Source organism: Colletotrichum graminicola (assembly GCF_000149035.1).
Source record: "Colletotrichum graminicola M1.001 genomic scaffold supercont1.7, whole genome shotgun sequence".
Classification (NCBI taxonomy): domain Eukaryota; kingdom Fungi; phylum Ascomycota; class Sordariomycetes; order Glomerellales; family Glomerellaceae; genus Colletotrichum; species Colletotrichum graminicola.
Window position 1 is genome coordinate 160862 of NW_007361011.1, and position 20747 is coordinate 181608.

The 20747-nt window shown below is 40.7% G+C and overlaps 4 protein-coding genes across 4 annotated transcripts; 2 read left to right on the plus strand and 2 right to left on the minus strand.

Annotated features, from left to right (window-relative positions):
• Nucleotides 1-13120: 13120 nt before the first annotated feature.
• On the minus strand, nt 13121-13396 carry GLRG_01723 (uncharacterized protein; the record flags this gene model as incomplete). Its single annotated transcript, XM_008093057.1, has 1 exon — nt 13121-13396. The coding sequence occupies one exon, from the start codon at nt 13394-13396 to the stop codon at nt 13121-13123; it is 276 nt and encodes a 91-aa protein (XP_008091248.1).
• Nucleotides 13397-15752: 2356 nt separating this feature from the next.
• On the plus strand, nt 15753-17729 carry GLRG_01724 (uncharacterized protein; the record flags this gene model as incomplete). The annotated part of the gene is made up of 2 exons (XM_008093058.1): nt 15753-15891; nt 15964-17729. The coding sequence occupies 2 exons, from the start codon at nt 15753-15755 to the stop codon at nt 17727-17729; spliced, it is 1905 nt and encodes a 634-aa protein (XP_008091249.1).
• Nucleotides 17730-18421: 692 nt separating this feature from the next.
• On the minus strand, nt 18422-19355 carry GLRG_01725 (NADH-quinone oxidoreductase; the record flags this gene model as incomplete). Its single annotated transcript, XM_008093059.1, has 2 exons — nt 18422-18790; nt 19044-19355. The coding sequence occupies 2 exons, from the start codon at nt 19353-19355 to the stop codon at nt 18422-18424; spliced, it is 681 nt and encodes a 226-aa protein (XP_008091250.1).
• Nucleotides 19356-20049: 694 nt separating this feature from the next.
• On the plus strand, nt 20050-20662 carry GLRG_01726 (acyl carrier protein; the record flags this gene model as incomplete). Its single annotated transcript, XM_008093060.1, has 3 exons — nt 20050-20292; nt 20415-20544; nt 20616-20662. 3 exons carry the CDS (start codon nt 20050-20052, stop codon nt 20660-20662), a joined length of 420 nt encoding a protein of 139 aa, XP_008091251.1.
• Nucleotides 20663-20747: the final 85 nt, after the last annotated feature.

Sequence of the window (20747 nt, forward strand, 5' to 3'; positions counted from 1 at the left end):
TATATATACTTTACTTACTACTACTATCTACCTTCTTACTAAGGTCCTTACTAAGGTTACTAGTCTTATGCTTTATGCTTTAAATTAGCCTAGTAGTGTTTATACTTATAGTTACTATAAGGTTAGTATTTTTTATAGTTTCCTTAGGCGTTTCTCTAGAAGTTTTCTTTATACTAGTAGTTATCTTATTATTACTAGTTATTATTATTAGATCCTTATAAAGCTATATCTTTTTTATTAGTCTTTAGGGGGTCTTTATCTTTAGGGTAGTAGTTTTTTAGTTATTTTAATATACTTTTTTATAGCGCTATATTATTATTTATACTGCTTTAGGTGCTTATATTATTAGTATATATAGGGGTGCTTTATAATAGTAAGGTAGCGTCTTAAAGGGCTTAGCGTTTTTCCTTAGTAAGGGTAATATACTTATTTAAAGAGTTATAATCTTTAGGCTTATAAAGGAATTACTATAGCTATAGTATAAGGTTATTATAGAACCTTATTAGCTATTAGCGTTAGGTCTAGTTACCTTACGCCCTAGTATACTTAAAGTAGGATTAAGTAAAAGTATAAATATTATACTATTTATTAATCTTATTAGTAGTAAAGTAATTTTTATAGAACTACTTTTCTACCTTAATAAGGGTTAGTTTAAAATAGTACCTAAATTACCTTAAGATTACTAGCTAACTTTCTTACTTAAAGATATTTTATTTTACTTTAGTAAGTTAGAATTCTTACTAGTTTTATACTTATTTATAGAGGTACTAGTTAATTATCTAATAAAAACGTTATAAGGATAAAAGATCTCTATAAGTTACCTTAACTACTTAGATCTAGAGCTCTATATTATAGTAATATGTTATAAGGTAGTTATAAAAGATAAGGTCTAGTAAGTACCTCTTAGTGTTAGTATTAAGCTAAAAGATTCTTATAGTAAATAGTATCTATAGCTAGGCTAGAGAATAACCTAAAGTAGCTATAGTAGTTACTAGTACTACTACTACTTATATCTAAGTAGTTATAGTATAAAGAAAGGCTACTATAAGCTTTTTTATATTTAATACTAGTAAAAGTAGTATAGCTATAGTTAACTATAGGCTTTTTTACTACTCCTACTAGCTAAAGTTATTTTATAACTAGGCTATACTTATTAGGTCTTAGTGTTTTTATAATTATCTTATTATTAACTCTAACTTTACTAATTAGGTAGCTATAGTTATAGCACTAGCCTTCTTACTAAGGTACTAACTTAGGGGAATTATACTTCTTACCTAACTTTAGGCTAGAGGTAGTAAGTATTATATCTACCCTAAGGGTAAGTATATATCCTATTCTTATTAGCCTTAAGTGTAGTAACCTATACTATTTAAGAATTAGCTTAGTATAGTAAAAAACTATAGTCTAGGTAGGCCTACTAGTAAAATAGTGTTATAGCCTAGTAGGCTTATAATTTCTTATTTCTTACTTTTTAACTTAGACTATATTATTATAGTAGCTTCTACTTACCTTAAGGATAATAGGTCTAGAGGGATACTCCCCTCCTATCTAAGTGTATTACTTATTATAATATCTTTATTTAGGGGTAGTTATTAAGGAGGCTCTTTTTAAGGAGTAAGTAATATCTACTTAGTTAGGTTTTTTTTTAGTATAACTAGGTTTTTAAATAACTAAGAGCTTTATAAGTTACTATAAGATAGTTAGATATCCTCTGCCTTACTATATAGTCTTAATAAGAGTAGTAAGTTAATTTTTATGTTTTTAATAATCTGTTTTACTATATAGAGGGTGTTTTTAATCTAAAAGGGGTTATTAGCCTAGCTAACGTCTAACTAGAAGCCCTATTACTAGTTATTACTAAAGTAGTATAGCGTGTCCCTATTAAATTCTATAGTTATAAGGGATTATATATTATTATAAAGGCTTTAAGGTAGTTACTAAGTAACCTTATAGGTTAGGTTTTCCTAAAGCTATATATAGAATTACCTAAGGTTAAAGATTTATCTAGGTTAGAGCGTTCTTAGTATACTATATCTCTAAGCCCTTTACTCTTGTTAAGGTGTATATATTTTTTTACTATATAGTAGTAAAAAGAAAAAAAAACTTAATAAAAATAATAAAGATAGTAAGAGTAATAAAATAGTATAGATTAAGATAGTTATACTACTACTTAATATAGCTTTCTTAGTAGCTATTATAGTTCTAATAAGATAAAGCTAGGCTATAGTAGTGCTATAAAGTGACGTAGTGTAAAGGTAAAGCGTAATAGTAAAGTAGTAAAGTAAGATAAATAATAATAAAGAGCTAAATAAATAATATAAGATAAGATAGGTAATAAATAGTAGGTGTATTTATAGTTAACCTTCTTTTTATAAAGGGTTACTTACTAAATAGATATATACTTAGGGTATACGTAACGTATTATATATGTGTTAGGTATCTAGTCCCTACTATTTATCTATCTCCTAACTATAGGCACTTACTACCTTGTCTTATAATATATCTAAATAGTAAGAAATAACACTTCCTTAAGTTATATATAATAATCTTATAATAACTAAGATTTAAGCCCTTAAGGAGCTTATCTTAAAGCTAGCCTTTATTTAATAGGCTTTCCCCTTATTATACTAAAATAATAAGGTGTTAAGAAGTTAGTTACTAAATACCTGCTTTAGGGTTCCTAAGTGTAACCTTTACCTATACACTCTAGCTATAATATTAAAAGGAGTATAAATAAGAAATAACAGGTAGATTAGTAGGTTAACTAGATAGATAGGTAAATAGATAAGTAGAAAGATAGGTGTAGTTTTATTATACTTAGAAGGTATAGAGAGCTAGAATCCCTTAAGGGGATTTTCTCTCTATATATAATTAACTAACTTCTATATTTCTAGTAATATATATATTAACCTTTATATTATATTATACTTATTATACTATTATATAGATTTGAAACCTTATATTGTTATAGCTTGTTTTAAGCTAGTTACAGCCTATTACACTACTTGTTACAGCTTGTTACAGCATAATACGGTCTGTTTAATATCTAGTTTTATTTAAGTGGATATTTCTATTTTTAGTACCCTAGAGTAAATCTAGTTACTATTTATATATATCTACTTTTTATACTTCTTAGAGATAAAGTACTAGAGAGTAAATCTCTATAGGTCTATATCTAGAAGTAAAGGTTATATTAGATATCTTATATATATATATATATAGTAGTGTTACTTTAAGGTTATAAATAAGGTTAAATTTAAGGTTAAATTTAAGGTTATAATTATATAAGCTTTTATATCTAAGTGTATATAGCTAATTATAGTTATTTATTAGTACTACTATAAGGCGCCCTTACTATAGCTGACACAGTCTGATAGGTGATGGATTAGTTAACTATCTAGGAGCTAGGAGCTACGGCTGGCAGCGGCTGTCTTATAGCCTGCTGACAGGTGGGGACAAGTGGGGCACCTGCTGGGCCCACCGGTCGGCAGGATATACGGTCCGACCAATAGATCCACTAGCAAGGCCGTAAAGTGGGTCCAAGGTTAGCTGCAGTTATCCTATAATAAGTGCCCCCCTTTAATTAAAATAATTATTATATAGCGATTATTTAGAAAAAAAGAAAAAGAAAGAGGAAATTAGCTAACTAGTAGTGTAATTAACTAATCTAACTATAGGTCTTAGGCTTCTATAAGGCTGTTACAGCCGTTATAGAAAGGGTATACTTAAGGTTAGTAGTTATTATAGTTATTATAGTCACTATAGTCGCTATAGTCACCTTCTTCTCTATATCCCTTGTTATACTTATCTCTATAGTCGTTAAAGTCCCTATATCCCTTAGTATTATCTCCTATACTATCTCTATTATCGATATAGTCCTAGTTACTATTATAACTAGGTAGGTAGGTAGGTTAGCTAGGTTAATAGTACGTAGGCTAGCTAGGCGGCTAGTATAGTAAGGCTAAAATAGCTAGTAAGGCTAGCTAGCTATAAGTGGCCTAGGTTAATTAATCTAGCTTATAGGGATATTCCTTATTATTATAGTAATAATCCCTTATTAAACAGATTAATCTGCTATTATTATCCTAAGGGCCTATCTCTACTATATAGCTACTGTTATTATCCTTATTATCTTCCTTATTATCTTCCTTATTATCTTCCTTATTATTATCTAGGGTATCTTAACCTTTATACTAGGCAGCTTTACGAGGTGGCGCTAGCAGATAGTTAAAAGCACGTCACTTCTAGAGTTAGCTTACTACCTCTTGCTCCTAAGTCTACTAGTAGAGGGGTTAAGATTTGCCTCCTAGCAGGTAACCTCTACTAAATCCTTATTACTAATATTCTTAAGTATATGCCTTAAAGTGCCTCCTTAGTGCTTTTATATACTTATATACTAAGGGGCGTAGGTTAAGTATAACGTAGCTAGGTAGTAGCAGTAGTGTTAGTAGTAATAGTCTAGTGTATTTTAGCAGCAGCGGCAGTAGTAATAGTCTAGTGTATTTTAGCAGCAGCAGCAGTAGTAATAGTCTAGTGTATTTTAGTAGCAGCAGCAGTAGCAATAGTAATAGGCTGTTACTTCTCTATTTAATAGCTACTATTCTTTTATAAAAAGCCTTAATAGCTAGGTTAAGTTTTATAGCAGCAAGGAGAGTTAGCAGCACTAGTAATATAGAGCGCTTACTTATAGGTAAAGAGGCTGTTAATAGTAGTAACAGTAAAGTTAATAGTAAAGATAGCTAGGATAGTAATAGTAATAGGGGCTTATAGTCTAGCAGATAGTAGAAAAGGGCGTTTTATAACGTAAAGTCTTAATAGTAAAGTTAGTAGTAATAGGTATAGTTATTTACGTATATATAGTAAAAAAGTGTAGATTATAAAGGAAATCTAGTATTATACTTCTAGTAAGGCTCTAGTTAGTAACGTTATTAATTAAGCTCTTTAATTAATAGTAGCTCTAGTAGTAGTAGATTTAATAGATTAATAGGTAAAAAAGAAGGAGGAAAAGAAGAATAGTAAAAGTAAGGCTGTTAGCTAGAGGAATAGCAGCTCTGGCTAGGTTAGGAGGTCTAGCGATAGCTAGGCTAGTAGGCAAAAAACTCTACTAGTAGGCGCATATTAGCAACTAGCTAGTAAAGAAATATAGGCTTCTAATTAGTTACCTAGATAACTAATTAAATAGCTCCTAGCAATTAGCGTATTTGCCTCTTATTAGGTAATTAATAGCAGCAGAGGGTTAATACCTATAGATTATAACGTAGTTGTGCTACCACTTAACACAGTCTAATAGGTGATAGATTAGTTAACTATCTAGGAGCTAGGAGCTACAGCTAGCAGCGGCTGTCTTATAGCCTGCTGACAGGTGGGGACAAGTGGGGCACCTGCTAGGCCCACCGGTCGGCAGGATATACGGTCCGACTGATGGATCCACTGGCAAGGCCGTAAAGTAGGTCTAAGGTTGGCTGTAGTTATCCTATAACAATAGCTAGTACCTTACTAAATCCTTACCCTTATTACTTAATAATTAATATTAAGTAGACTATACTTACTAAGGCTAAGGCTATTATTAATAGTTTAGTAATAACTATAGTAGTAGTAATTTTTATAATAGTAATAATAATAATAGTAGCTATAATACTAAAAAGTGCTATATTTACTATAAGCCTAGCTACTAGTTAATAAAGTATACTACTAATAAAAGATATAAAGCGTACTAGTAATTTAAAAGTAACTATTATGTTAAAGATACCTTACTAACTATATATAACACCTTTCTTACTAGCTATAAAGGCACCTATTTATAAGAAGAAGAAGATAAAAATAGTAATAATAATAAGGATCTTTAGTAGTATCTCTAAGGGGCCTACTTTATTATTAGTAATAATAAAAAATAAGATAATAATATATTTTACACCTTAACTATATTCTTTAGAAGCGCTAAGGTAGATAGTAAGGCACTTACTACTAGCCTTACTAGCTAGGCTATCTATTACTAATTAATAAAAATTAACCTTAATAGCGCCTCTACTAAGCTACCTAGTACCTTTATATTAGATTATTACTTATTAGCTACCTTTTAAGGTATTTTACTAGATATAGGCGTAGTAAGTTACTTAACTACAGGCTATTTATAAGCTATTACACTATAATAAATCTAACTATTTATAACTATTAACACTATAGCTATAGGTAAAGTAAAGATTAGATTTAGTAATAGTAATACTATTACTTTATAAGGCACTATTATAGTAAAAACTCTCTTTAGGTATATTACTTTTTATATAATACCTACTAATATACCTTTCTTACTTTACTTAGCTAATATAGATTAGCTATTAATTTAATTTAATAACCTTATAAATACTTTTTAATAAGGTAAACTTATAGTACTAGTTATATAAAAATAAGGCTACCTATAGATATTACTTAGCCTACCTAAGTAAAGCCTTATAAGTTATTACCTAACTAACGTTAAGCTATACTACCTTTATTAATAGTTTAGCTATCTATTAATTTACTAGCTATATAAGATCCTTTATAAGGCTAGCTATAAGGTTAGAATAAAGGTAATTAAACACTTAATAAAGTACTACTATTACTACTAAATCTATAGTAAGGTACCTTCTTATTTTTAATTTACTTTATATAATAACTACTCCTTTAATTATAAAATTATTATTAACGTAATATACCTTAATAGTAACCTTATACTTTATATAGTTAATACTACTACTACCTTTAATCTAGCCTGCTTTCTTTATAATATTTTAGTAAAAACTATATAGGAGGTACTTTATTACTACTAGATTAACGTCTACTAAGGGCCTCTAGATTAGATTATTACTAATATAAGATAGAAATTTATCTTAACTAAATTTTTATATAAAGCCTATATAATAGGCGTTAAGGTTAAGATTATACTTATTAAAGCCTATTATAGGGTTAGAAAGGTTAAGAGATATTATACTATACTTTAATAGATATATAAGATAATTTATAAAAAGTGCCTATCTATTAACTATAAATCTATACTTTAGAGCGTAGTAAAAGTAATTAATAATACTACTAGCCTAAATAGCTATATGCCTACCTTACTAGTATTTAGTGCCTACCTCTATATAATGTAAGGTATATTAGCTAAGAGCCTAGATTAGGGAAGAAGATAGAGGTTAAATTAATAGATTAATTAATTAATTAATAGGTAGGGGTATCTGTAGATATAGAATTTAACTTGGCCACTTTAGCTAGCTGGCTAGGCTAAAGGGTAATATATATGTGTGTGTTGCTAGCCGGGCCGACGTATTGCCGATCGGCTGGCGATTAACCAATCTATAGGCATTCTGCCCCTTGGCCTAGGGATCTTGTTATAATTACCCCCCTTCCTAGAAGGTCTAGTCCCTAGGCCGTACGCCTAGATAGATAGGATTTAAACCTAAAAGTAGGATTTAAACCTAAAAGTGGGATTTAAACCTAAAAGTAGGATTTAAATCTAAAAGTTAGGTGTTAATAACCCTTATCTGCTTGTTAGTAGGATTTAATTAGATAGGATTTAAACCTAATAGGTAGGTATTAATAACCCTTATTACTAGTTAATTAGTAGCTATTTAGTAAGCTTATAAGGCTTTTATCTGCTTATTAGTAGGATTTAGTAATATTTTTTATTAGACGTATTAACGTTATAATAACTAGCTCTTATTTAGGCCCTTACTTAGCTACTATTACTAACTGTTCCTTACTTTAGCAGATAGTCTTAGTATGCCCCTTCTTATAGTAATATATATATATAGCCTTACTATAGCACTTCTTAGCACTATAGCCTACTTTACTACACTTAGTATAATTAGTAAAGGCTTTTAGCCTTACCTACTTAGTATCTACTAGCCTTACTTATTCTTTAGGTTAGGGTCTTTTTACTAACAGCTTACTAAGCAGCAGGAGATTAGACCTAAAGGTCTATATAGAGGTCCAGCTTAGGGCCTAATTAGGTGCCTAGTTAGCGTAGAGCTCCTATAGTCTCTTAGTAGTAAGGGTAACGTCCCTTAGCCTCTAGGTAGAGTGCTTCTGTTATACTAGTGCCCTCTATAACCCTAGTTATAGGTAGTAGAAAAACAAGAAGGCTAGAGGCTAATTCTCCTCCTAGTTAGAGCCTAAGGCCTAATAGATTACTAACTATTTAGTAAAAAATTATAGTAGTAATTAATCTGCCTGCTATTAGGCTTTATATAGCTAGCTATAAAGATAACGCTCTTAGAGCTCTAGATTAATATATAATTAGTAAATAAACGCTTTAAAAGCAGCCTAGAGGCGCTTACTACCTATAGTAGCTTAATAATTTCTCTATTACGTCTAGAGCGTTAGGGTTACCTTTATAAGAGCTTATTTAATATAGTAGCCTTTAGATACTGTTAGCTAAAGCTAATTACCTGCCTTAATAGCTACTAGCTAATCTACTACTTATTTAGGCGTACTGTTTTCTTATAAGGTACTATAAGTATATACTAAAGAGCGCTTATATTACTTCTTAGCTATTACTAGGCAATTAGTAAGTAGTTATAAAAAGGCTATATTCTAATCCTAGATAGTCTGTATTAGCTTTATAATAGATAAAGTAGATAAGGGTAGCTCTAGTTTTATTTAGTAAGTAGTTACTAAAGAGCGCGTTAATTATAATAGTTAAGATTATAATAATTTATTATCTATTTCTAGCCTAATCCCTCTTAGAGGTAGAAGTTAAATAATTATAAGGTATATTAGCTAAGAGCCTAGATTAGAGAAGAAGATAGAGGTTAAATTAATAAATTAATTAATTAATTAATAGGTAGGGGTATCTATAGATATAGAATTTAACTTAGCTACTTTAGCTGGCTGGCTAGGCTAAAGGGTAATATATATATATGTGTTACTAGCTGGGCCGACGTATTACTAATTAGCTAGTAATTAACTAATCTATAGGCATTCTACCCCTTAGCCTAGGGATCTTGTTATATATAACTACTAACTTTACTTTTTTACTTAAGATAATTTAATATATAACGGCTATCTATAAGGTAACTAAAGATCTTTATAAATATAACGTAATATAGTAAATTAATAAAGCTCTTACTACTTATAACAGCCTAAATACCTCTATAATAAAGGATCTGCCCTTAGGTAGTAATGTCTACGTTTAGTGTAAAAAAGGAGGTTAGTCTAGCTTATATAAGTTACTTACTACTTAAAGTAAAGACTTTACTATTAATATTAATAGTCCTTACGTTTTTTAATCTATATTAGTTAAGCTATACTATATAGTAGATAATAGAGAAGGAGGCTTAGCTAAGTAATATCCCCTATTTATCCTAAATAGTAATAATAGTTATAGTAATAAGCCTACTAAAGATACTATTATTATTATAACTAGTCTAGGGTAGTAACTACGTGCTAATAATACTACTATTATATAACCTTAGTAAGCTAGGAAAATCCCTATAAGATATACCTTACTATAAGGAACTAACGTGCCTTATACTACCTTCCTCTTAGTAAAAAAAGAGGCTTATTAAACCCTTATAATCTAACTATATAAAAAAGGTATTATTACTACCCTAGGTAAGCTATTTAAGTAATTAGTAACTACTAAGATTAACAGCCTTATTACATAAGGCGTCTTTAAATTTACTATAATTAACTAACTTTAACCTTATAAGTAAATTTTTAAATTATAAATTATAAATAAAGTAAAAGGCACTAATAAGAAGCCCTATAAGAAATTATAACTAGTTATTTAAGGCTATACTAATAGTAGTAAAGAGGCTATTCTTACCTAGTTACTTACTATTTAGTAGGCTAGCTAGCAGCTTATTTTTATACTAGCCTTTTCTCTTCTTACTAATAGTAAAGTTATATAGCTATATAATATTATATAGGCCTACGTTTAATCTACTTCCTACCTTAACTATACTATTTATACTAAACTCCTAGCCTAAATCTATTATAAGTACCTTAATAATACTATTATAAAGGTTATTAAGCCTCTATATAGGATTACTAAGGTAGGTATATACTAGTAAGCTACTTATAACTATTATTATAAGGAGAATCTCTAGATAGTTTTTACTATATATAACCCCTACCTTCTCTTATTATTTAGTAAAAACCTATACTTTATACTTATTAGTATATAAATAGATAATACCATTAGCTTAATAGACCTTTTATTTTCTAACTAAGAGAATAAGAAATTAACTAAGGTAAAATTTATTATAAAGGATAAGTTATTCCTTATTATTAATTAACTACTTACCTTTAATAGTAAGATTATTATAGTTATATTTACTATAGACACTTCTATTATACTTTACTAGAAAAAGTAAGAAGTAAAGCTATAATTAATTAACATAAAGTTACTTATAGCCTACTAAGATTTTATCTAGTAATAGGTATAAGGAGTATATATTACCTTTATTTACTAGCCTAAAGTATACTATAATCTTTTTATTATAGCCTAATATAAGGAGCTAGATAATAAAGTAATTAAAGACCTTAACTATTAACTATAATAGTAAATAAGCTTACTTAACTATAGTTTATAATTTATTCCCTTAGATCTTATATTAGCTAAGCTATTTATATTTATAAATAGATTATTTACTAATAATTATAATATAACTTTATAGTTAGGATTTATTATCTTTTTTATAAATAAAGAAGTTAATAATAACTAAGCTAAGTTTTCCTTTTATAGTAACGTTCTTTATTTCTTATTTATAAAGTCTAAATAAGTTACCTAAAGCGTCCTTATATCTAAAGTATATAAAATAGTTATAGGCGTTAATATAGCTTACGCCCTATTTATAACTATTATAATAATTATAAAGAAGCTTAATATCTTATTAATCCTAACTATTATATATATAGACTTATATTTACTTTATAAATACCTAGTTAAGCTAGGAACTATAAGGGAGAAGCGTCTTATAATTAATATTATATTACTAAGATAGTCTTATAAGTAATATAAGCTTTATAAAGTCTAATAGATTACTAGATCTAATAATCTAGCTAATAGATTTATAAAGGTATCCCTAAATTAAGCACTTAAGGGCCTAGTTATAAATAATAAAGCTAAGATATATATAGAGGGTTAGGTTATATAGGTATAATAAATTATAATAAGTATATAATAAAAAATAAATTATAAGTTATATAACTAACTAGACTATAATAGTAGTAGTTAAATCTAACTAATATAAGAATACGCTTTTAATAGCTATAGCTAAAAAGAAATACCCCTAAATAAGTTAGTATAAGCCTATACTATTTATAAAGAAAAATAAAGGATATAAAAATATATAGTATATAACTATAAGAAGTGTAATACTTTTAAAGTTTTAATTTTTATTACGTTTTTAGGGCTTTTAAGGGTAATCTAGATAGCTAGGGCACTAGTAACTTCTACTATAAAAGAAAAGTTACTAGTATTAGTATATAGTAAGTATACTTTAGGGGAAGTAGTTATATAATATTTATATAACATACTACCTCCTTTAGTAGTATCTACCTTACTACTAGTATACTACTTAAAAGTCTAGATTTACTTTATAACTAACTAATATAACAAGTAACTACTATATTCTGTATTATAATTTGTTATGTGATCTACAGGATATCCCTTTTACGTGATTTAACTAACAGTCACATAGCTAAGACAGGGCTCTTAGGGCCCGACTCTATGATATCATGTTGTAAGAAACATTATTATCTCAATAGCCTGCCAAAAAGTTCGGAGTATGTGCTGCAAATCAATCGGTGCTAGCCGTGATCTAACATTTGGTAGCTTGGGGACCTGTAATGAAAATATTCCACACCGTATTGCCATTGCCACTGGAGCTGAAGAAGCCGGTGCAGGTGGCGTCCTGGCTAACACCAACATTCTCCCCGTATCTGGCTTCGGCGCCCAATGCCGTGACCGTGATGCCTGAGTAGAACTGATCAGAAATGCTACCGCTACAGCCGTTGTTACATTAGTTGCCGGTCGATAGGTTGAGGAAGACGGCGATCGGCCCAAGAGTTACTCTGCAAAACGTCATCTGAGGGCTCTCTGACACGTAACAGCCGGGGAAAAGTCGTGGCGGCGGTCGAGGGGTGGCAGAAAACAAGGTAAACAACTGCATGGATGCGATCATTTGACGTGAGGGACTGAAACTGGACCGAAAGGAAGGATCGGAAAAGAACAATTCGTCAGAGGAGCGAATGTATTGTATGAAACGAGAGTTGGTTTGCGGGAATCATTGGTCGAGGTTGAATACCTCTTTACGTGTATTTGGCGAATGAAAGCGGCAAAGACCCTTTGGTATAGCGTTGAGGCCGCAAAAGAAGGCCGTTGCAACCCAGCAATGTTCAAGTGGAGAGGGGTGGTCTGGTTCACTGGCCTACACTATTTGGAGTGTCTTCTGTGTAACATGATTCACAAAATAATAGCTCGTGGCGTGGTCGTTGAGACCAGGATCGTGGCGAGCTATTGCGCAACCGGGCGTGTATGGATAGTATTGGGCTGGTTCGGAGCAAGAAATTATAGGGCTAAACCTTCAAAAGGAGCATTGCTGGATTCGATAGAAGCAGTTTTTCCAATGGTCCGTCATCATGAAAAAGGGGATTAACAGCGTTGTAATCTATTTGCTAAACCCTGAATGGAAGCGATTAATGTTGCGTTTTGGACGCACTCGGTGCTGGAGCATATCCAAGGAGAGTCCCATTCCGTCGTGTTCAATGTGTAAGCCAATAATGGTTATGCCTAGTTCGGCGACCGAGGACATGCCGGACTTTCGGGGCCGTCTTTGGTGCCGTATGGCCTGTCGCTTGCAAGGGCTCCAGTCTGCGCAGCCGAGTTCGTGCCCCAGGATGGGCCGGCCTCTCCTGGCACAGCTGGCTGGGCCTAGCATTGTGTCGTCTCCTTGGGTCTGTCTCTCCCTGGTCAGAATCCGAGGATCGTTGGATCTTGGCGGCCGATGAGCGATACGACATAGACTATTTGCATGCCTGCTGTTGGAGTACTCGATTGAGAAGACGGACCTCTACATAGCACAAGACACTACTTTGTCAGAGGCTCTATTCACAGCACTGTTGACTGTTGGGCAAACAATCATGCGTGGTACTTGGCGTGTACGAGTTCGGGGTCCTTGGAATACCTGTCTCCAGGGCCTCGCGGCTCCCGTGGGCGTCTCTGGACAATCAGTCGTACGTATTCGTACATACGCATAGTGGACAAGCGGAAGTCGGGTTGGCGCCACGCTGTAGCGGACCTGGCCCCCCGAAAGTTGACGTAGACAAGGGCTTCCCGGAAGAGCCCCGGTACGTGGTCTCTGACTGTCGTGGCGTCACGTCTTTTACGCCTGCCATTCTTTTTGTTTCCAGCCATGATGTGTTACACTTCCCTGCCGTCGTCTGACGCCCACTTCCGACTCGGCGATTTAACCCTACTATGCACATGTACGTAGCATAGCGCTCATGAAACTCGTCTACGGGGTTTAGAATGCCAAGTACCAGGGAATTTCCACCGACTACTCTGGGACTCGAAACTGCATTGACCGAGCAAACGCTAACGACCAGTGGACGGCTTTCGAGGTGCCATTGATTTTGATACGGATATGCTTAGTAGTATTGTCAGTCTACCGGGCCCAAGGTTGGTCATCCTGGTATCCTCCACAACTGGAGCCCAATCGTTCTCGGAATTTTGGCCCTACCCGCGCGGAAGTGTACCATGCAACGTAACCCATTTCATGCGGCTGCAGTGTCATGAAGTCCGGGTAGAGGCCTCAATTCGGTTGAGTTCCGAGTGATCTCTGGCGTTCAAGAGATCTTGAAAAGTGAAAACAAGACCTTTTGTCTTTATCCTGCGCTTGAACGAGACAATTTGGTGGCCAGTCAAGCAGAGCTCCCAGCTTCTGATCTAATCGCCGAGGCTAATCGGCAGGGCTGCCTGCAGCAGCTGGCGCCAAGGAACTCACTCACGCAGTACCGGTAGACTTTGGGGGGAAACAACGGATCCCATGAAGATCTTCCATGCGTATTGCAGCCCTGTATCCGTACAGTTGTTGCTACAGGACAGCACCCTTCTGCGGTATTTGAGATGTTCAAGAAAGTGACAACAATACCCTTTGGAATAGGATTTCTCTTATTGTTGAATTGCGCTCAACTATTCCGTGCGCCGAGCCCAGCAGCACAAGCCATCAGATGCCCCTCTTCAACTGACTGGGGGGGCATCTGATTTAGCTAGCTCATTGAATTTCAGGCGCGGTGGTATCGTCACATCCCATGGCGACGAGAAAAGATTTAGTTGTAGGGACCCGGCGAACTCACTCCAATGTCGTCCTGCAAACACCTGAGACGTGGTTCTCGATACTTCCTTCGTTCGCAGCACCGCTTGGCAGCAAGTCTCACGCAAAGCTGTACTGGCATCAAGCACAGCCTCAGCCAGCTTACGACTCGTTTTTGCCATTGGGCCACTCTCGGCCCGCATCAGCCGGGAGAGTCCCGCGTATGTACGGACAATTCTGATCCAAGCAGTGCCGACGACCAGGCAACATCCCAGCAGCCGCTACATAGCATACTACCGGTAGGTACCATACGCTGATGCTACGTACCGTAGATCCGGGGACTTATTCGCACGCATGTATGTGTGTAGGTATGTATGTTTCTCCCCCTGAGTCTTGCATGCAGTACGGTGGTGTTGGTCTTTTTTCTTCTTCATTTTCTTGATTTGCTTGTTCCTTGAACCTCGAAACCTAATCCAAAGTCTTTTGATTAGTGGCCCACGCTCTTTACCGTGGGCCTCCTCAAGAATGCAACTCATCATCAGCAAAACGAACCATCCAACCAGCCACCCACTTTATTCAGCTTCCAACTCGAGCCTTTCTCACTTTTCCATTGATACGTGGGTACAAACGGCTGGCGATCAACAATAGGATACCCACCAGACACATGGCCTATTCGTCACTCTTGCGCTCATAGCTCCAGTCCGCCCTATATCGGGTTTTGATCCAAACCACCCGTCGTCCTGCAGCTGCATGTCGATCACTCACTCTACTTTCTCCCTGAGATCCCTTTCGACCACGCCTCTCTCATCTACTGTGTCCTTCCGCCAAGAGATATCCCGACTACAGTGGGTATTGCCATCTTGCAAGCAAACAAAAAAGTAGAGTCACTCACCACCGACATCACGGGCCGAACAGATCAAAGTCAAAAACAAACACTACACCACATCCAAAAGGGGGACATCCCCCCTTCATGAGACATAGTATTTTCCCCTCACTAAGCTTTAGCGTTCCGGAAACCTTGCCCCCTCTTCGCTAACCTCTCCATAAGAAGGGAGAGAGAGAGAGCAAGAGAAAAAAAAAAAAAACTCCTGTTCTCCGACCCACACCAGCTCCGGCTGTGACATATTGGCAGCGCCAGCTCCCTGGTCGCCCGCGTTCCCCCCTCCCCCTGATCCGCTCGGCACTTCAGAGTCTGGGAGCACCTTGCCTACACCTTATTTACTTACTCCCGTGAGGTATCCTGCGGGTATCTGGTGCACCCTTATAGTGGGAGTGGGCTGTGAACCTCCCGCCCCATTCACATCACCGCTTTGCTCAGCCACCGTTTTCACTTCTTACCACACACCCGTAACATACGCATTTCTTTCGCTTACGCTCCATCGGCCAGGCGTACACAAATAACAACCTCACGCCTTCGCCTTGGTGCGCTCTTGCAAAGTCATCTTGTTCTTGCAAAAAATGTCCACCAACATCGAGGCTAGGTCTCTGGCCTCACTCAACTACCTCGCCGCAAACCCGCCGCAATATCCTCATAAGCCGGCCGACCAGCGTCAAGACCCTCTCACACTCTACATCTCCCGCGTACCAGGCACACGAGGTAAGCCCTCCTCTGTCCTCCATCTCTCAATCTCACTCCACTTGCCCCTCATGGCTGACTCCCTCCCCGCAGACGTGATCCTGACAACGTCGAAACCGCACCCGAAAAACGTCACCAGCGAAGACGTTGCAAACTCTTTCTACTACATCCATCTGGAACTACCCAACGACGGCGGCCGCCCGTACAATCCAATCCAGGCGCATCAAGCCGCCGCCCAAGCCCATCACTTGCGCAACCCCGACACGCCCAGGTCGAGTCAGGATAGTACCCGCAGCGCGAACCAGATCCGTCGGAAACCCTTGCCCACTGGCGCCAAGGTCCCCTCACCGCCTGCCGACCCGGCACGCTCTCAGTTGCCGCCGAACCTCCCTCCGGCCCCTGCCTCGTCTCACCCGGCCGCCGCAGGAAATGGCGGCTACGGCTACGGCTCCGGCTACGTGCCCGGTGCCGACCCGCGCCAACCCCGCTCGACCGAGGACCGCCCGGACCTCCCCCCGCGACCTACCTCCAACTCTCCACCAATGCCCGTCCGTAAACCAGTAGGCGCGCGAGGAACCCCGGCCCCAGCCCCGGATTCCGCCACCCCCTCCTCCGTCCAGCCCCATGACCCTCACCGCGCCTCGCCATCCCACGAGACCTCCCACGTCCCCGACGAGCCGACATCCCCCGCGCGTTCGAGGCGCTGGTCTCGCACCCCGGCAGGGTCCTCTATCTTCCGCCAGCAGTCTCGCTCCCCCTCGCCGAACCGCTTCCACAACACTACGGCGGTCCCATATACCCTCTCGCTGATCCGCCGCGATCCGGGCTCGGGAAACCAGTGGAACATTGGCCGCGTCTCCTCGCACCAGCTCGAGGACGCGGGCGACGACGGCTACGAGTACTTGTCCTTCGACTCGGCCGGTCTGTCCGCCCACGAACGCCGGCGGGCGAACGCGCCCCAGCCGCCCATCAACATCCGCCTCGAGTCTTCCGGGTATGCAAAGTTCCGGCACATGCCGCTACGGCAGAGCGTCGACATGGCCCGAAACTCGTCGTCGTCCCTCCCCTTTGCCAACTCTGAAGACGCCCTCCACCAGCTGCAGCAACAGCAGCAGCAGCAGCAGCAGCAACAGCGGCAATCCTCCGAGGGGGGCTTCTCGCGCCAGGTCGTCATGGCCTACGCCAAATCGTGGTCCTCCAACATCCGCGAAAAGCTCAGCTCGCGGTCTCGCTCCGGCAGCGTCGACGACGGAGGCGGCCTCACGGTACCCGGCTCACCCCCGGAACGTTCCAAGCGCCACATCCGCCAGCTGAGTGCGAACTCGACGGGCTCGGTGTCTTCCAACGGCAGCGACTCGGGCCCCATCATAACGCAGCCGGGCCACGGCCTGCGACCCAGGGGCTACGTCTTCATCTCGCCCTGGGACGGCCGCTGCGAGTTCCGCACGGGCAACGCCGGGCGCAGCGTCAAGTGCAGGCACCTCCTCCCCATGGCGGGCGGGCTGAGCAACCCGCTCGCCCCGACCGGTTCGTCGACCTACTCCGCCGTCGTCAGCGAGCTGCGGTTCAACCTGCCCAGCACGGAGCTGTTCCGTCAGGAGGGCAAGAGGGAGCAGCTCAGCGGACACTTCAGCCGGTTGCTAAAGGTCGGCAACCGCGACGGCGAGTACAGCGACGACGACGACCCGCCGAGCCCGTTCGACCTCAAGCTCGGCAAGGAGCGGGCCGGTGGCGGGAACCGGGGAAAGAGGGCCAAGCTGGGCAAGCTTATCATCTACCCCGAGGGTCTCAAGATGTTGGACTTGGTAGTGGCTGCCAATATGGGCGTTTGGTGGGGAGCTTGGGAGAAGTCGTTCTAGCGACACGATGAGGGTGCTCGGCCGGGTGGAGGTTCAGTCCAAAAGTAAAGCGAGTTGCAGAGAATTCCCAAAACGATGGCGTTGTCTGTGGGTGCGTTGGACATGATTTTCAAGCATGGCGTTGGTCGGTCGGCTTGTTGGATATGCCGCTTGATGGCTGGTCAGATCCGCGGGGACACGCGGGAAGAGCCGAGGAAGTCTTGTTACAAATTAGCCTAATTATAATGACCCAAGAACCTGAATGTGCGAGCATCGGTTCCAACTGGGCTGAAAAGGTGACATGACCGCAGCAAGCCCAACGAGGCCCAAATCCATCGCCAGCCAACACTTCTACGGCCTCGACCGTGATTCATGTGCCAGTCAAGGTAGGAACGACGGGCAACAGACAAAGAAAAAAAATGTTGCTTTTCGCGAGCTATTTACACAAGTCTAATCGATCCCGACCTGCTTGTACACATACACAACATGCCAGAACCATTGCTGCTGCTAGTGCCGGCTGCTGTCGCAGTTGCGGCAGCGGCGACGGCGGCGACGGCGGCCTCATTTGCTCTGCGACCATCTCTGCCATGCCCATTTCGATGTATCCGTCTTCCAAGCATTAAATTGCAAAACATAATACTTCGTCCCTCGATAGTTTCCTCTCTCCCGGATGACCAGCCCCTCACATCCAGATGACATCCAGGCCCCGCGCCTTACCTGTAGGGGGCATCGGCGCGGATGACGGCAGCCAGCTCAGGCTCCCACTTGTCGCCGTTGGACAGCAGCTTCTCCTTGTTGTACAGCAGCTCCTCGCGGGTCTCGGTGGCGTACTCGGCGTTAGGGGACTCGACAATGGCGTCGACAGGGCACGACTCCTGGCAAAAGCCGCAGTAGATGCACTTGGTCATGTCGATGTCGTAGCGGGTGGTGCGGCGGGATCCGTCGGCACGCTCCTCGGCCTCGATGGTGATGGCCTGGGCCGGGCAAATGGCTTCGCAGAGCTTGCAGGCGATGCAGCGCTCCTCGCCGGATGGGTAGCGACGGAGGGCGTGCTCACCGCGGAAACGGGGGGAAATGGGACCCTGTACCAATTCCTGTTAGCCGTCTTCCTTTTGCGTCCTTGTTCGATATGCACGCTATCGCGGTGCCGTCCGTCGTTTCGTCATGTTGATGGGTCCCTCTGGTGCGGCGTATCGACGACTGCAAAAGTTTGGCCTTGTTCCGGCTCTTCCTCGTCCTCCCTGTACGGACATCCCATGGCATTTCAAAATGACCGGTTCCCTCCCATTTACCCCATAATCCCGCCCCAAGACACCAAGAAAACGTTTTCCTCACCTTCTCAAAGGGGTAGTAGATGGTGTAGGGCGGGCGGAAGAACTGCTCCATCAGGACGTACATGCCCCTCGCCATCTCGGAGAGCAGGAAGTAGCGGCCCAGCTTGTTCAGAGTCGACTCCTGGTCCTCGTCCCAGGTCTTGTGTCTCTTCACACGGAAGTTGGGGGGCGGGGGACCGGCGGGTGTGGCGTAAGTGCGCATGGCATTGGCAGCCATCAGCCTGCCGAGGTGCTGCTGCATCGAATTTCTCGCGACGGGCCTTGTTGACGCCAGAGCCAACATCGTGACGGGGAGCTGCGCCGCGGAAGGCATTGTGTCCAGATCGGATAGGATGCGACGGTGCCAATTGACCGGGCAAGTTGAGGATCGAGGGTGCTCTTCCGGGGTTCGGATCGGATTGTGCGGGCGGCGAGGCGGGCGAAAGTGAGGGAGTCGACGGTGTGTCCCGGGTGCACGTTGAGAGAGCTTGACGTTATGGACAACCGGGGGATCGAAGAGGCGAGCTTTGGTGCGGGATTACAAAGGGCGGCAATTGATTGGTTGCGGGCCGGTCACGTGGTGGCACCGGGACTTGAGAGAGTCGGGAGCAAAATGCCTTGGACTCGATGATGTTGACGGCGACGAGCACGCAGTGTGGGCCAATTGATGATCAAAAAAAGACAATGAGTCTAGAATTTGAGTTTCCAATCGTTTGAGTGATGCTTCATTCCACTTTTGGTCTTTCTTCTAACCAGGCATCGAGGCAGAAGTATTGTTCACGTCACATGACCGTGCACGTGCAGCTATTCGGAGCTAAGCCAGGGACACCTCGGGGGGGTGACGAGAAATTTATCATCACAATCGACCACGGCACACCTCCTCCACACCACCCGCCAGCTTCCATCTATCTCAGTTCGGCCGCCAACCCAAACCAACGAAATCCCCCATCTCGTCCATCCCGAACCCAATCCACCGTCCGAGCTTTCGAAAAGCCTCTCGTTCCCGTATATACACAGAGCCAGCCGAAATGTTTCGCACCGCAGTCCTCCGTTCCGCGGCCGCCGCTACGCGCGCCATCCGTCCCGCCGTTCAGCAGTCCGCCCCCCTCGCCCGGAGGTCCCTCGTCGCGCCCCGTTCTGCCTTCCGCGCCGCCCCCAAGGCCATTTCCGTCCGCATGTACTCTGCCGCCGCCGGCCTGAACCAGCAAGAGGTTGAGGGCCGTATCATGGCTCTGCTTCAGGGTTTCGACAAGGTCAACGACCCGGCCAACGTACGTCACTGCCATGTTCCCGTTCTCACCAACGACGTCGTCAATTGGGCCACGAATAAAAAAACAAAAACAAAAGCACTTGCTTGGACAATAGACAGCTGACGCCGAGGCGCAACATCTAGATTAAGCCCAACGCGCACTTCGCCAACGACCTTGGCCTGGACAGCTTGGACACCGTCGAGGTCGTCATGGCCATTGAGGAGGAGTTCAGCATCGAGATCCCCGACAAGGATGCCGACACCATCCACTCAAGTACGCGCTTCCTCTCTGCCCCTCCCTTTCTGTTTCAAATCTAGGCTTCCATATTGACATATGCCTCACAGTCGACAAGGCGGTCGAGTACATCGTTAACCAACCCGATGCCCACTAAATGACACCAAATCACACCTCCCTCCGCCAAACCCGTCTCCCCCCCCCGGCGGTCTGTACAATAACCTTCCCCCGCCCCTGCATCG